The sequence below is a fragment of the Microplitis demolitor genome, chromosome 9, assembly GCF_026212275.2.
Source record: "Microplitis demolitor isolate Queensland-Clemson2020A chromosome 9, iyMicDemo2.1a, whole genome shotgun sequence".
Lineage (NCBI taxonomy): Eukaryota > Metazoa > Arthropoda > Insecta > Hymenoptera > Braconidae > Microplitis > Microplitis demolitor.
Window position 1 is genome coordinate 598413 of NC_068553.1, and position 18768 is coordinate 617180.

Here is an 18768-nt window from a genome sequence, read left to right on the forward strand (position 1 = left end):
TAAGAGACAAAAATTGTAGGAAATTTAATTGCCTACAACTTTGGTTACTTTGAAAATTTTCGTAAACTCGATATTTCGAAAGATAATGACGATAATTCAAGTATAAATACTCAAAAATTTGGAAACAAAAATTCTTAAACTTTTTGACAAGATTTCAAACCTCTATAACTTCTGAAATATGGCTTCTAGAAAAATTTTCAAAGACACAAAAATTGTAGGAAATTTAATTTCCTTTTTAATGACCTCTCATTTTATGTAATAACTCCATAAATTATGCTTGAAATCGCCATGAATATAAAATAACAGGCTATAATGATCGAAATTTGATTATTAATCCAAATCCGAAATTTTAAATTTATCAAAATTTTCAAAGAGACCAAAAGTGTAGGTCATACAACTCTCTAGCCATCTATGGTTTTACTTATTCATTTTTTGTAAAAATTACTCAAAAAATTTTTTTTTTTTGAATTTTTTCAAAGTGGCGCTCGGGCGAAATTGAATTTTTTTTGGCAGCCCAAAACTTTTTCGTGAATTATAAAAATAAATTACCTCTTTTTTGGTGACTGTCTCGAGTTTTAGCTTCTCAATATCATCCAACTCGACTTTTTTTTCTTGCGAGCTCGAGGATTCGGTTTTCGCCCTCTCGACATCCGCCATCGTGAATCCCAAATCGACATCTTGCTTCCACAAGACCTCGATTAGATCCATATCCTGTAATTTAAAAAAAATTATCTTTAAGTATTTAACCCCTGGCGCCCGTGACGCTGCAATTTTCGCTCTTAAAATTCACTCAATTGTCATTTTTTACGGTCTTGTAATTTTTTACGGTTACTTAAAGTCTGCCTACGCTCACTTACACTCCAACTAATTAATTTTTCCTTCAAAAATACCGCGAAATTTAAATAAAAATTGAATTATAATTTCGCGGGAAAATTTAAATTTTTTAAATTTGAATTTTTTCCCGCGAAAAATTTTTTTAGACCAAGGAGGGGGAGGGATATTGTGAGTGGTAGAAAAATTTTTATATAAAAGTCGTTGAGTTTTTTTATCTTGGTTTGAGCGATGGTAAATCCGATACAAGATCATTAATCAAAGTCCCCTCTCACTTCCTCTGCGGGTTTTTTCCCGGCATCCTCGAGTCGAGTTCCTATTCGTGATGGGGAAAAAATGAAATAAAGATAAAATAAATAAAAGATGAAAAGAAAAAAAAAACTGGGAGGAAGAAAGGAAAGAAAAAACACGGCCGCCATTGCTCCAAGTTGACTATAATTAAAACAAGGAAATTAATGTTTCGTAACTGTAACAACTTGTATTACGTGAGTTATGATTGGTAACTTTTTTTTTTTGACGCGCCTTCGATACGCATGCGTGGATTTTTTTTTTAAGGTATAGAGAATTTTTTTTTCTCGAAAATTGATTTTTTAATTTACGGTTCGAGATATCGAAATTTTTAATATCGATATATCGATATATTGGGTTTCGAGGTATCGAAGTTCTTTCAAAAATTTTTTTTTAAAAAGTTTTCTAGAAAATCAAATTTTTAGTTCGAGGTATCGAAATTTTACACTTTCGATTTATCGAGATACGAAATATCGAAATTTTTCACTATCGATACATTAAGTTTCGAGGTATCGAAGTTTTTTTAAAAATTTATTTGAAAAAATTTTCTAGGGAATCGGATTTTCAATTCGAGATATCGAAATGTTTTACTTTCGATTTATCGAGATACGAGATATCGAATTTTTTTACTATCGATATATTGAGTTTCGAGGTATCGAAGTTCTTTTAAAAATTTATTTGAAAAAATTTTCTAGAAAATCGAACTTTTAGTTCGAGATATCGAAATTTTATACTTTCGATTTATCGAGATACGAGATATCGAAATTCGTGAAAATCGATTTATTAAAATAAAAAAAAATACATATATAAAATTTTTTAGAAAAGTAAATCCTCAATTCGAGATGTCGAAATTCTTCACTATCGAGTTTTCGATTATCGAGGTATCGAATTTTTACAATCTAATATATCGAAATTTAAAAATCAATAGATTTATAAAAACGTTCTAAAAAATCGATTGCATCCCTTCGATAAATCGATTCGATATCTCGAAATTACATCAAATCGATACACCAAATTTCGATATATCGAAACTTGTATCAACCAAAGCTTCATACTGTCTGCTTAAATGTTCCATAAAAATAAAAAAAAATCGATATATCGATTTTCGATCTCAGTTCGATTTATCGTCTCGAATCTTCTCTTTTTTTCTTGTTTACGACTGACTCAACAATAAAATTTAAAATAAATTTCATAATAAAAAATAAAGTTTGACATTTAACCTGACCCAAAATTCGAATCTCGAATCGAACACCTCTAGAGTAATCGATACGAGCACACAATATAAAATTGATAAAAATGTGATAACCTAAAAATAATATTTTCACATAATGTTTTTTCTATTGTAATAGTCAGATTACGTCTAACATCATATATATATATATATATATATATATATATATATATATATATATAGTTGTGTTTTGCATTATTGAACGCGGTGGGTTGTACATTTAGATTATTACAAATGTGGGCGCGGTTGGACACCCTGCTGTGGCAATCAAAATGGCCGCCACATCCTACACACTAGATTTTTTTAATAAAATATATTAATATCTCTACATTACTTTGATCAATAATTACATGTGTATACCCATATATATATTTGTAAATAAAATTTGGGCGCAATAAAAAAATAAATAAACTTTGAATTAAAATTCTAGTCAAACTATCAAATATATGAAAAAATATATAAAGACCAAATTTGTAGGAAATTAAATTCTCTACAAAAAAGGACCTGTGGACTTTATCCGTAAAGTCGATAGTTTAGTCAGAATTTTGATTAGAAGTCTGAAAAATAAATTCATATGCGCAATGGATATTTTATATATTTTTTATATTTGTTGAAATATATATGAACGGAAAGGTAGTGTTGTGGGTATTCGTTTTAAAGGACGTTCAATTTTCTGATATATGATGACTATATATGTATGTATATATATTTATATATATATATATATATTTTTATAGATTTTGGGCGCCATGTAAAGAATAAATAAATTTTAAATTAAAATTCTAGCCAAACTATCAAATATATGAAAAAATGTATAAGGACCATATTTGTAGGAAATTAAATTCTCTATAAAGAAGGTCCTGAGGACTTTATCCGTAAAGTTGATAGTTTAGTCAGAATTTTGATTAGAAGTCTGAAAAAAAATTCATATTCGCAATGGACATTTTATATATTTTTTATATATATGGAAATATATATGAACGGGAAGGTAGTGTTGTGGGTACTCGTTTGAAAGGGCATTGGACAGAGACCCGACATTGGGTGTAGTTGTAATTTTATCTGTGATATTTTACCAAATACGTATAGGACTCATAGAATTGGTTTTTTTTTTTTTGTATTTTGGTGAATTAATACGGGTAATTTGAATGAATAAATTATGAGGGGTAAGAATGGAAAAAAATAAAATACCGTGTGCAATAAATGCAATTCATTTTGTAATCACTGGGGACCTCAGATCGATCAAATGTCGACATTCACTCGTGTCAAAATATTTTTTTTATTGTTATGATCCGAGGCTGAGCGTAAATAAATGCCGACAATACAACAAATATGAGTAAAATAAATAAATAATAATAATAATAATGTTGCTATAAATATTTTATATACATAAATAGTGTTTTGTATCCCTAGAGACGTATCCATCGTCTAACGAATTTTATAGAACATATATTTAACATTGTGTCGACAAAATAAAAACTCAAGGCGGTTCAAATCCGCTTTCCAGCATTTTTTGTTACTTGCAATAAAAATTACCTTTTATTCTTTAAATTTACGTGAAACTATAATCTTTGTCCCGAGCCCTTTCAAACGAGTACCCACAACACTACCTTTCCGTTCATATATATTTCCACATATATAAAAAATATATATAATGTCCATTGCGTATATGAATTTTTATTTCAGACTTCTAATCAAAATTCTGACGAAACTATCAACTTTACGGATAAAGTCCTAAGGACCTTTTTTGTAGAGAATTAAATTTCCTACACATTTGGTCCTCATATATTTTTTCATATATTTGATAGTTTGGCTAGAATTTCAATTCAAAGATTATTTATTTTTTACATGGCGCCCAAAATTTATTTACAAAAAAATATACATATATAAATATATGTACATACATATATATGTCATTATAAATCAGAAAATTAAACGTCCTTTCAAACGAGTACCCACAGCGCTACCTTTCCGTTCATATATTTCCACATATATAAAAAATATATAAAATGTCCATTGCGCATATGAATTTATTTTTCAGACTTCTAATCAAAATTCTGACTAAACTATCAACTTTACGGATAAAGTCCTCAGGACCTTTTTAGTAGAGAATTTAATTTCCTACAAATATGGTCCTTATACATTTTTTCATATATTTGATAGTTTGGCTAGAATTTCAATTTAAAGTTTATTTATTCTTTACATGGCGCCCAAAATCTATTTACAAATAAATATACATATATAAATATATGTACGTATATATATATATATCATTATAAATCAGGAAATTGAACGTCTTTCAAAATGAGTACCTACATGCCGTACTTATTTCTCATACATATATTTTGATATATACATGTATAAATATATATAAGAAAATATGAAAAATAAATATGGCTTGTTGGTACTCATTTTAAAGGGCATCAAAATCTCTATCTATATGCATATATGTGAATATATAAATTTATGTGTATATATATAAATATATGTAAATATGAAAATTTGTTTTAAGACCACACATAAAAAAAATTAATAGAAATTTTGTTAAATCTCCTCCTATATTTTCTAAATATATATAAATGACTAATGATCTTTAAGACATCGGCGACTCGTCAGTAGTATATTCAAAGAGAAATTTATAAAAAAGAGAAAGAAGGAGGGAAAGAAAGGGAAAAATATTAGAAAAATAAAGAAAGAAATTTTTTTCTTCCTTCCCGAAAGAAATGTATATGAGTATAAACGACATGAGGTGAAAGCCGACGGTATTCATAAGAAAAAGAAATATTTATCATATTGTCCGTCAACTTGTAAACTCGTATAACGTCAAGTGGAACTAATGACAAAAAGTATTTTCTTATTCTGTTTACTATTATTATTTTTTTTTATAATTTTATTCAAATAAAAAAATCTTGTAGAAACAAAGGGTCAAGATTTTAATCAAAATGATGACAAATTCGGAGATAGGTTTGAAATTTTCTCAGTGAAAAGTTGACTACGGAAAAGTTAATAAAGACTTTTCTTATGGGAAATTATATTTTTTATAAAATTCGCAAAGTTTTGACATCTTGGTCAGAATTTGTCATCAAATTGTTGTAAGTCATTAAAACTGATGATGAGACCCGAGATAGTTGTGGTAGCGATCAATTTGAGGTTAAAATAAAAATAATGGAATATGCAACTTTTGGCTGAAAATTGACTTTAATTTGCTGAAAAAACTGAAGGCAATTTGCGGCGGCAATATGATGACAACTTGACACAGAAAGTTTTTGTAAAATTGTTAGCAACTTTTTGCTGGTTCAAGTTATTTGAAGTAGTGACAAATTAATGTCAATTGCTGCGTAGGCTAACGAGGTACAGGAATTTTAGCGTCTTAGAAACAGATTAACGTCAAGTTAGGCAAACATTTCTGTGTGACATCAATTTGGCTACAAAACATGGGGTCGAATTTATGTGAAATAGCGAAGCAATTGAGTGTCAATAGATGATAATTTGACGGCAGAAAGCAATTGACATCAGTTTTGGTAATTTTTAGTACACGTCATTAATGTCTGGCCTTCTCTGATTTAGGTTTTATGGCTTCAGAGAAAGGGGACGTTAAATGTGTTTACAAGTGAAGGTAAAATTGACAGCAGGCGGATGGAAACTTTTGGTAGAGATTTAGCATCCATTTGTAACATAATGGATTAATGACTAAATGGTTCTCATTTTGACATCAGTTTTCTGCAAAGTGAATATTGGGCTAACAACAACAACAACAACAATAATAATAATAATAATAATAATAATAATAATAATAAAACTTTCTAGATAACCGATAACTGAGTAATTAAAAATTTAAATTATGGTTTATCGGTAAAATAGAAAAATAATACTTTTTATGATGATTTATGTTAGACTAATAATTATAATAACAATAATAATAGTAAAGCAGTGAACTTTTGAGATTCACTATATCAATTAATCATGTTTTTTTCAATCAAATTATAATAACATTATTATTGTTGTTATTATTATTATTATTATTATTATTATATATAACTGCGTCTTATACACAAATTAATTACTTGTTTCTAATTAATAGAGTGTCAGTTATATATAAAAATTAATATTATCAGTTATATATAAAAATATTTTTAAAAAATTATATGTTGATAATAATAATTATTATCAGATTGCTGATAATAAATTCAATAAATAGCTGGCCATATTTATGTCACTTTATATACATATACAATATGATAATAATAATAATAATAATAATAATAATAATAATAATAATAATAATAATAAATAATGATAACAATAATAATAATAATTAATAATAATAATAATAATAATAATAATAACAATTATAATAACAATAATTGCCACTATTATGATTATTATTATTATTATGATTATTATTAATTATTATTATTGTTATCATTATTTATTATTATTGTTATTATTATTGTTATTATTATTATTACTATTATTATTAATTATTATTATTAATTATTTATTATTATTATTATTATTATTAATTATTATTGTTATCATTATTTATTATTATTATTATTATTATTATTATTATTATTATTATTATTATTATTATTATTATTAATATTATCATTATTATTATTATTATTATTATTATTATTATCATTATTATCATCATTTATTATTGTTATTATTATTATTATTATTATTATTATTATTATTATTATTATTATTAATAATAATAATAATAATAACAATTATAATAACAATAATTGCCACTATTATGATTATTATTATTATTATGATTATTATTAATGATTATTGTTATCATTATTTATTATTATTATTATTATTATTATTATTATTATTATTATTATTATTATTATTATTATTATTATCATTATTATCATTATTTATTATTGTTATTATTATTATTATTATTATTAATATTATTATTATTAATGATTATTGTTATCATTATTTATTATAATTATTATTATTATTATTATTATTATTATTATTATTATTATTATTATTATTATCATTATTATCATTATTTATTATTATTATTATTATTATTATTATTATTATTATTATTATTATTATTATTATTATTATTATTATTATTATTATTGTCATTGTTAAATTATTATTTTTTCCGACTACGAATTATTACCACATTAAAAAAAAAAAAAAAAATATATAAAAATGAATATAATCAATTTTTTTTTTTTTTTTTTTTTTTTCATAAAAATAATAGTACTCACTCACTTTTATACACACAGTAATATTGCTCATTATTGCGTCACTAATATCAATTTTTCTCATTTTATTAAATTACTCATACAGATTTTCACTATATATATATATATATATTTTTTTTTTTTCAAAATTATCGCTATTGCTTTTTCAAAATACATACACCTACACATATATTTATCACTCAATATAAAATATACAATTTTCACTCAAAAAAAAAATTTTTTTTTCATTTTTTATAAAATTAAACTATTTCATCAAATATATCCATATATATAGATATATATATATATATATATTTATATAATATATCACGATAAATATATAAAAAATATAAAACACAAAAAAAATATTTCACTTGAAAAAAAAAAATTATATTTTTTTATAATTATGTCCACTTCAAAATTTATTAAGTACATATATATATTTGTATATATATAAACATATATGTTTGTTAAAAAAAGAATAGTGATTTAGAAAAAGCGACACGTTGAGTTGAATCGGTTGAGACTATAAATATGAATGTATCGTCTCGGGGACAAGTTGAACACTAACATTTGTGTGATTAGTCGACAGGCGGGAAGATAACGTTACAATATAACTACAATTACAGTAATCATACGATAACTAATTACTTTTAATAAACGATCTACTGAGGCGAAAAAATGCATATTATTATATAAACTTCATTAAACTTTTATCTATGCCGATCGATCCGCCGATTTTTGGGGAAGCGTTCAAGCAAATTCAAAAAATAAGGGCTCGTTGGAAAGCTTGTTTCATTGGCTACAACTTTTGTATCTTATGAAAAATGTGTAAGAGTGATAGTTCGAGAGTGAAAGGCGATTGAAAGAGAGATACATTTTTTTCGGAGGTTAATGGGAGAAATTAAGGGCGCGGGGGTTCGGGAGCTTGTAAGTCGGTAGGAAATGGGTTTAGGGCAATGGGGGTAAGGATAAAATTTGTAGGAAATTTAAAGGGCTACAATTTTTGTCTGAGATAAAATTTTTGTGGGAGTGATAGTTTGGGAGATAGAGAGGTTTAAAAGGAAAATAGAAAATTGATATTTGAGAAAAGAATAATATGAAATTAGAAAGTACTTTGAGGGCCGATAACTTTGATAGAAATTATTTTAAGGGAGTGGGTATAAGGAACGAAGTTGTAGGAAATTTAATAAGCTTTCCATTGAACATATATCATGTATATTTATCTGGTATACTTTAAAAGATATCGCCAATTTAAATATAATCGGAATTGATAATAAACTTTTTATTAAAATGGCGAATATAAATAAAAAAAAAAAAAAATAATAATAATAGTGTTGACAATCAAGGTTAATTTTCAGACAGTATCAAAGTCGACGTAATATTTAATGATCGTTTTTATGCTACAATGTTATTAAGTAGTCATGTAATCATTCTAAGAATTTAATAAGCGGCAGCCGGGAGTCAAGACCTTTTTTTATTTAAAAGAAAAAAAAAAAGACAGTGATGTAGATAAAATGATTATCTTGTTTTTATCTACGGGCGGTAGAGAAAAAGGCAGCCGGTAAGAAAGAAATTTACAAAAAAAAATGTGTCTGTGTGTGGGCGTGTGTGTAGAATTAAATTTTAGAGAGTTGGCGACAAGGTTATCAGTTTAATGCACTCATTTAGTACTTATATATAAATATATATATACATATATATATATATTTTTCATATTTTTGATTTTTTCTAATATATATGTATATATTTTTTAAGAGGCAAGTCAAGTAATTCTTCCCAACCTTCAGAATATTTTTATAAAAAAAAAAAAAAAAAAATTTGGCATCGATATTTTTTGCCATTAATATTAAAAATAACTTTTTAAAGACAAAGAAAAATTATTTTTGTAAAAATATCTATACTACCGATAAGAACAATATTTGAAGATTTTTAGTTTGAAAAAAAAAAAAAAAAAAAAAAAAAAAAAAAATCGATATCTCGAACTTTCAGATCGATATATCGAAAGTATAAATCGATATATCGAAAGTCATTTCAATGATTAAAGATTGTGAATTAATGTCTGTGAATTTGAACGATATATCGATTCGCTTAGTCGATATCTCGAAGTTTTATTCAATATATCGATATGTTCATAATCGATTACTCAATAGCAACAATCGATATGCAGATTTTTGTTTATCTTTACAACAAAATTAAAAAGAAAAATAACCTTAAAATTTTCTGATTCGATATCTTTCGTAAATCGATATCTCGATTTACTAAATCTATAAATAGATTGTTAATAATCTCGAAATAATATATCTCGATTCACAAAATTAAAATCAAAACATCGATTCTTGATATCGATATATTGATCCTTTAATTTAATGTATCGATTCTCGATATCCATATATCGATTCTTGATATCAATAAATCGATTCATTAATTCGATGGATCGTTATTTCAATTCGATATATTGATTTTTTCAGTCGATGTATCGATTCTTTATTTTGATGTATCGATTCTTGATATCGATAAATCGATTTTTAAATTCGATATAACGATTCTTTAATTCGATGTATCGATTTTTAATTTCGATACATAGATTCTTATTTTTAATATATCGATTCTTACTTTCGATAAATCGATTCACAATTTCGATATATCGATTCTTAATTTCGATATATCGATTCTTAATTTCGATAAATCGATTCACGATTTCGATATATAGATTCTTAATTTCGATAAATCGATTCACAATTTCGTTATATCGATTCTTAATTTCGATATATCGATTCTTAATTTCGATATATCGATTCTTAATTTCGATAAATCGATTCTTGATTTCGATATATCGATTCTTAATTTCGATTTATCGATTCTTAATTTCGAGAAATCGATTCACAATTTCGTTATATCGATTCTTAATTTCGATATATCGATTCTTAATTTCGATATATCGATTCTTAATTTCGATATATCGATTCTTAATTTCGATAAATCGATTCATAATTTTGATAAATCAATACTTCAATTGGATATATCGATTCTTTAATTCGATGTATCGATTCTTAAATTCGATATATCGATTAAAATTAAAAAAAAAAAAATTCACTTTTTCTCACAAAAAAAAAATCCCACTTACGTCATCAGAAACAAACACAGGAATCATTCGTGGATGTTTTTTCTTTTTTCTCGCCATTTTTTAAAATCAATTTCACTTAATTCCGTATTTATTCAAAGCCGTAATCCATTTTACGTTCGATCAACCTACAAAACGTTTTTATCAACTCCGCGACAAACAGAAGCAGCGTCTTATTAACGAACTATCCGATTAACTAAACAACAATGGCCAGCAACGACTTGGGTCGAAAAAAAAAAAAAAAAAAAAAAAAGTAACTACCGATTATAAAAATGATCATTAATAGCAAGACTACCGTTGTATTGATAAATCGATCCACAAATAAAAACTTAACTTTAAAATGTTGACTTGGACGACAACAGAACCTGAGGTTACTCATTGATATCATCGATTATTATTATTTCCACATGGGGTCATACCACAGGTCTCATTTAATTAACATATTTTCCATGCTCATTTAAATGTAGATGTATGAATTGTTAATATGTATACATAACATATATATAGATATACTAAGTGTCCGCAGGTCAATTAAATTCTACTGACGAGTTTTTATTTTATTTTTTTAATTTAAAAAAAAAAAATAGTTTTTTTTTTTAAATTTGAAAATCAGTAATTGTGGAACGAGCGACAGGTGTCCTTTGATAGATTTAGATCATAGATCGAGGATTATGTTATGTGAGTGTGTAATCGGGCGAGAAATTCAATTACCTAATAGGTAACTTTCAATGTTTTGCAGTATGCGCTAAATATGGAGTTTAGTAATAGCAGTTTTTTTTTTTTTTTTTTTTTTTATATGTGTTGAGGCCTTTGATGGTTGTGACCCGAAACAGAAAAAATTAAGACGAGTTATTTTTTTTAATCAGTACGAGGTCGATGAATTTAAAAAAAAAAATTTTTTAATCGATTTATCGATTTAAAATATTGATTTATCAAATCGATCCTTCGATTTATCAAATTGTGGTATCGATTTATTAATATCGATATCTCGATTGATGAAAATCGATATCTCGATTGATGAAAATCGATATCTCGATTGATAAAAATCGATATCTCGATTTATTAATATCGATATCTCGATTTATTAAATCGATATCTCGATTGAGTGAATCGAGATCTCGATTGAGTAAATCGATATCTTGATTGAGTGAATCGATACCTCGATTTAGTAAATCGATAACTCAGTTAAATAAATCGATCTCTTGATATATCAAATCGATCTTTCGATTATTTAATCGATATATTAATATTATATTCAAATAATCGATAATTTTTTTTTTTTTAATCTATTATTATAATTGTTATTATTAATAATAATAATTAGATAGATGACTTTGAATTTTTTTAATAATCCCATAAATATTATATACATGTATATGTATATATCTTGATTTCCCTGAACTTTGTATAATAATTAATTTTTACATTCATCATGACAAAAAAATAATAATAATAGTACTCTGCAGTGAATTATTATTATTATTATTATTATTATTATTATTATTTTATATATCATTGCCAATTATTTTCATATTGAACAATAAAAGTTATATTAATATATGTATTCATATTTATATTTAATATTAATAAGATGAAATCTAAAAATAGTATCTATTAAACGTAGTATGTAATGTAATGCATATTATACACGTGTTAAAAAAACACACGTGGCTTTAATTTTAATTTAATTGACTACTCAATGATTTTAAATATTCATCTGCTTAATATCGATTTTAAAATCGATTTATTAATTTTTAAATTAATTATATTAAGTGTATAATTTTAAGTTTAAATTTTAAATTATCGATATATTGATAATCGATTAATATTTCAATTTATAAATAATCGATACTATTAAATCGATCGATACTTCGATATATCGATATATCTATACTTCGATATATCGATATATCTAAACTTCGATATATCGATACTTTGATGTATCGATACCTTGATATATCGATATATCTATACTTCGATATATCGATACTTCGACATATCGATATATCGATACTTCGACATATCGATATATCGAAGTATCGATATATCGATATATCTATACTTCGATATATCGATACTTCGATATATCGATATATCTATACTTCGATATATCGATACTTTGATGTATCGATACTTTGATATATCGATAATCGATACTATTAAATTGATTGATACTTAGCTATATTAATAATCGATACTATTAAATCGATTAATTGATCGTGACTTCGATATATCAATAATCGATCGAAACTTCGATAAATCGATACTTCGATATGTCAATCGATACTATGAAATCGATTAATTAATAATCGATATTAGTAAATTTATAATCGATTTAATAAATTGATAACTAATAATCGATACTAAAAATCGATATATCGATTAATAGTTTTAAAAATCGATTTTTTTTCAAATTTAACTGAAATATATTTTTTTTTTTTTTTTTTAGCATAAAATATATATTTTTTAAAAATTTATTTTTAAAATCGAGGCCGAGGTGAACTTTATTCACTGAAATTAATATTGTACGTAAAAAAAAAAAAGTAAAGATAAAAAAATGAAAAAATCAGTGCATCAACAAATTTAACGTTGACTCGAATAATTTAAAAAAATAATAATGATAGAAATATAAATAACGCATAGCAAGAGAGTAATAATACACAAAAACGAACAAGTATAAATATATATATATAATGCCAAGAAATATATTTTTTTGTCCTCTCGTGTCACTATTTATCCTCGAAATTTTTTAACTTTTGTTTTTCGCGAGCGATATTTTACGCTCGCGGCTCATCGCGATTTAAAGTTTCATCGACGGAAATAGAATACCGTCAGTGAATAACTTCAAAAAAAAAAAATAATTTTATGTTTTAATAATAACAATAATAATAATAATATTATTATTATTATTATTATTATAGTAATGTCTTGTTCATGAGTTGAGTGTATTATAAAATCTTTTGTTAGTCATATAATGTGATAAGGCATTAAATGTATGATAATGATAATTAAATAAAAAAAATATCACGCTACCACATAATCTGTAATATAATTTTTTTGCGTCGAGAATAATTACGTCTAGTAGTAATTAATTTTTACTGAGCCCAAATTTCCAGGAAAAAAATTATCGATGATCGATTACGAAATCGATTACAATATCGATTATAGAATCGATACTTCGACTCGAATATCGATAATAGAATCGATACATTGAGTAGAATATCGATTATAGAATCGATACATCGACTCGAATATCGATAATAGAATCGATACATTGAGTAGAATATCGATTATAGAATCGATACATCGATTATAGAATCGATACATCGATTATAGAATCGATACATCGATTATAGAATCGATACATCGACTAAAATATCGATAATAGAATCGATACATTGAGTAGAATATCGATTATAGAATCGATACATCGATTATAGAATCGATACATCGATTATAGAATCGATACATCGACTAAAATATCGATAATAGAATCGATACATTGAGTAGAATATCGATTATAGAATCGATACATCGATTATAGAATCGATACATCGATTATAGAATCGATACATCGATTATAGAATCGATACATCGATTATAGAATCGATACATCGACTAAAATATCGATATATCGACTAAAATATCGATAATAGAATCGATACATTGAGTAGAATATCGATTATAGAATCGATACATCGATTATAGAATCGATACATCGATTATAGAATCGATACATCGATTATAGAATCGATAAATCGATTATAGAATCGATACATCGATTATAGAATCGATACATCGATTATAGAATCGATACATCGACTAAAATATCGATATATCGACTAAAATATCGATAATAGAATCGATACGTTGAGTAGAATATCGATTATAGAATCGATAAATCGATTATAGAATCGATACATCGACTAAAATATCGATATATCGACTAAAATATCGATACATCGATTATAGAATCAATACATTGAGTAGAATATCGATTATAGAATCGATACATCGATATTAAAATCGATATACCGACTAGAATATCGATTATAGAATCGATTTTTAAATCAATGTATCGATACTTAAATCGATGAATCGATACTGAAATCGATAAATCGATACTTAAATCAATGAATCGATACTTGAATCGATGAATCGATACTGAAATTGATACTTGAATCGATAAATCGATAGTGAAATCAATGAATCGATTAAAATTTAGAACAAAAATTTTCAAATTTAAAAGAAAAATAAAAAATTTTACCTCTTGAGTAAGTTCACTAGTTGCAGCCGATTCACTGGGTGTCTGGGCCTGCACATGTTGATCAGCTGACGTGACGTTATCACTCCTATCACTGCTATCATTAATACTAGGCCCTGGATCCGTCGTACTCTTCTTAGCATCCTCGATATTAAGCAAGTACGCATGTATGTCATTGTTCCTGGTGTCCAATCGATTGTTATATCGACCGAGCGAGTTCAATTCTTCAAATAAATCCCTCTCGTAGCTCAGTAGCATCGACGAATCCGGATTTTTCGGATGGATAAAAGTCGGTCGATGTATCGCGATCGTTTGCGAGTCCGTGTGCCATCCGGATCCATTGTTGAGGTCCAATAGGCCCACTCCGATGTTTTGGATATCGATACCCAGATAACTTTCCGGGTCGACTCGTAATATTGACAGTATCAATGCCAATTGTAATAATTCTTCTCGGTACAATTTTTTTAATCCCAACATTTTTATATTTTTTATTTTAAATACTTCTAGTCTACTTTTTTAATTGGATCGGATTATTTTCTTCGTTGTAGAAATTTTTTGAATCAGTCGGATGGTTTCTTTTTTTTGTAAAATTTCGGTTTGGTTTCTGGTTTTTGAAAAAAAAAAAAAAATTATTAATTTTTTTTGTTTTGGTTTGGAGTCAAAGTTTTGGAATTTTTTCGGAGTCAAACTCAAAATCAAAATTTTAGAATTAGATTCAAATTTGAGGATTCGGAGTCAAATTGAAATGAAAATATTTGGAGTCAAATTTTTAAAATGAATCCGGAGTCAAAGTTTTGGAATTTTTCGGAGTCAAACTCAAATTCAAAATTTTAGAATCAGATTCAAATTTAAGGATTCGGAGTCAAATTTAAATGGAAATATTTGGAGTCAAATTTTTAAAATGAATCTGGAGTCAAAGTTTTGGAATTTTTTCGGAGTCAAATTCAAATTAAAATTTTAAAGTCGGATTCAAATTTCAAAACTCGAAGTCAAATTCAAATTTCATAATTTGGAGTCAAATTTTTGAATGAATTTGGAGTCAACTTTTTTAAAAATTAATTTGGAGTCAAATTTTCCTAATTAATTGCTTGCCAAATTTTTAGATTTTTCTTATTATACACAAATCATAAAAAAAAAATATTAAAAAAAATTGCACTTATAGTTTTTTAAATTTTCTACATGTGCATTTTTTTACTTTTTTTTTTTTTGTAATCTACTCATGGAAAATAAAAATCAAAAAATTTTTATAAATTCAGGATCATAGCAGCCACTTAAAAATTTGAATTTTTGTTTTTAAACTAATTACCAAAAAATAAAAAAAATAAAAAAATGCACATATAGAAAATTAAAAAAACTACAAGTGCAATTTTTTAAAATATTTTTTTTTTATAATTTATTATAAAAAACAAAAATCAAAAAAATATCAGACGTCAGAATCATAAAAAACAAAAAAAAACAACTAAACTCCAAAATAAAAAATATAAAATAAAAAAACTAACCACAAAATTATCAGATCTTGAAACCGCAGAATTAAAATCCAAATTTCGTGACCCCAACACCAACACCAACAACAACAACAACAATAACAATAATAATAATCGGGGTCACAATGGATCGGATTTAAAATTCCCAATAAAAATAAAATACAAAAACATTTTGCTGTTAATTAAATTCCCACTTCACTAATTAATTCCTTCATTATTTCACCAGAAAAAAAAAAGTACTAGTTCATTACAAATTTTATAAATTTAATTTTAAAAGTCTATTCACTTAATTAATTAATTAATTAATTATTTAAAATTAATTAACCACAAATCTATAATACGATGCGACCAACTGTCGTCTTGTCGACAAACTGAACTCGAAATTCTGAATCACCAATCGCTTGATTGGAAAAAAAAAAGAAAATTCTATATATATATATACATATACATATACATACATACATACATATATATGTGCATATATATATATATATAACTCTAGGTCAGTAACACAAAAAATTAACCTTCAGTTTATTATTAATTACTTAAACTTTGAATTATTTTTGATTTTCCGCCCGCGAAATTTGAATTTTTAATTTTAAATTTTCTTAAAAAAAATTAAAAAAAATATGACAAACTGGAAATATTTAGTGATACATTTTTATATATATTTATTTGTGAGAATTTATATTCAGTTGCGCACTTCTTACTATATAAATTATAATAATAATAATAATTATAATAATAATGACTAAATTATTAAAAGAAAAATAAAACACGATAATTGGGATTTGTTTACTTTTTCTTTTTTTTATTTTGTTCAGTGGCTTGCTTGCTCGGGTTTTACTAAACAGAAAACAGATGATTTAGGTTAGACTTTAAACTGCACTATACTATGACTATATATGTATATATATATGTATAAATACGTGAAGTATTTGTATGTGGGTACTATAGATAATTTTTTTTCGCTTTTTTTTTTTTTTATATTGACTGTCACAAATTTTTATATAGTTTGATATATATATATATATATATATATATATATGTATGTATGTATGTATGTATGTTTGTATGTATGTATGTATATATATTCTGAGAATTATGAAATAAAAAAATAATTTAAGAAATTTTGAAAAAATGGAAATGAAAAAAAAAAATTAATTTTCAAATTTATATTAAAGTTGTAATAAAAATAAGAAAAATTTTTTTTTTTTTAGACGAGTTATTTTTTTAAATTTGAGATTTGGACAAATTAAAAATTTTAAGTTGAGATTTTAATAAAAATATGTATATGTATATATATATATATATATATATATATATATATATATATATATATATATATATATATATATATAAATCCGTGATTTACCTGATGATTTGCGGGAAAGTTCAAAAGATATAATACCGACTACCAGTAATATAATGAAAACCGCGATATTTAACAATATATAAACCCTGATAGCCAAGTTGGCGAGAAACTGACGAGAAACTTGCAGCCGCAACTGGAACCAAGTTGATCGCCAACAGTTGGTACCTCCAATAGTTGATGGACATTTTCTGAGAAAGTTGGTGGCAAAAGTTGTAAATCCAAAAAGTTGACTATCACTTTCTGAGAAAGTTGGTGGCAAAAGTTGCTTGCAAAAGTTGGTGATCATAAGTTGACGGCAAGTTTACTTTCAATTTCCTCAGAAACTTGCATTCCAGTTGCGGCTCCATACTGCCGCCAACTTTCTGAGAAAGTTGGCGGTAACTTGTAGCCAAAAGTTGCAAAAGCTGAAGTTGTCGATAACTTGTCGTCAAGTTGGTCGAAAACTAATGAATGACCAACTTTTTCTCGATCAACTTGTGTTATCAGGGAATATATGATGTCTTTTACACGCAAAAAAAGTTTTATGGACTTTGAGAAAGTAGTTTCGAGAAAAATGCGTTTAAAGTTTTTGAAAAAAAAAAAAAAAAGTTAGAAATAAACTTTTTTTTTTTTTTAAATTAGAGGAGGGTGAGGCAAGGGTTGCTTTGATTGACTTGAAATTTAGGGTTTTTATTCTTTAAGTGTTTAAATATAAGAAAATACAAGAAAAATCTATTTTTCAAAAGTGCGAGACCCTGACCCCCCCCCCCCTTTTAATGTAACGTGAGTCTGCCTCCTTTTTACTGGAGACTGTTTCGACACCCTTTTGGGTATACACACGAATGTTTGAATAGAAAAACAATATCTTTGATAAAATTTGCTAAAAAACACTTTTTACAGTATCATTATCGCTAACTAAGAGATTGCAATAATTTAATACTCGAAAGTTTTATATAACGGATTTATCATTTCC

General features: G+C 25.5%; 1 protein-coding gene across 3 annotated transcripts in view; it reads right to left on the minus strand.

The window, feature by feature from the left end:
• The window catches only part of LOC103579191 (endoplasmic reticulum membrane sensor NFE2L1), a 65671-nt gene extending 48341 nt beyond the window's left edge, over positions 1 to 17330 (minus strand). The window contains exons 1-4 of one of the 3 annotated variants that reach the window (XM_014444832.2): positions 17241 to 17330; positions 16457 to 16841; positions 14961 to 15561; positions 550 to 711 (exon numbers count right to left, since the gene is read on the minus strand). In XM_014444832.2, the coding sequence (XP_014300318.1) occupies positions 550 to 711; positions 14961 to 15434 (636 nt within the window). In that variant the 5' untranslated portion in view covers positions 15435 to 15561; positions 16457 to 16841; positions 17241 to 17330. Of the gene's footprint in view, positions 1 to 549; positions 712 to 10696; positions 10836 to 14960; positions 15562 to 16456; positions 16842 to 16965 lie in introns of those variants that run through there. The other 2 variants (XM_014444833.2, XM_014444834.2) reach the window with 2 other exon arrangements.
• Positions 17331 to 18768: the final 1438 nt, after the last annotated feature.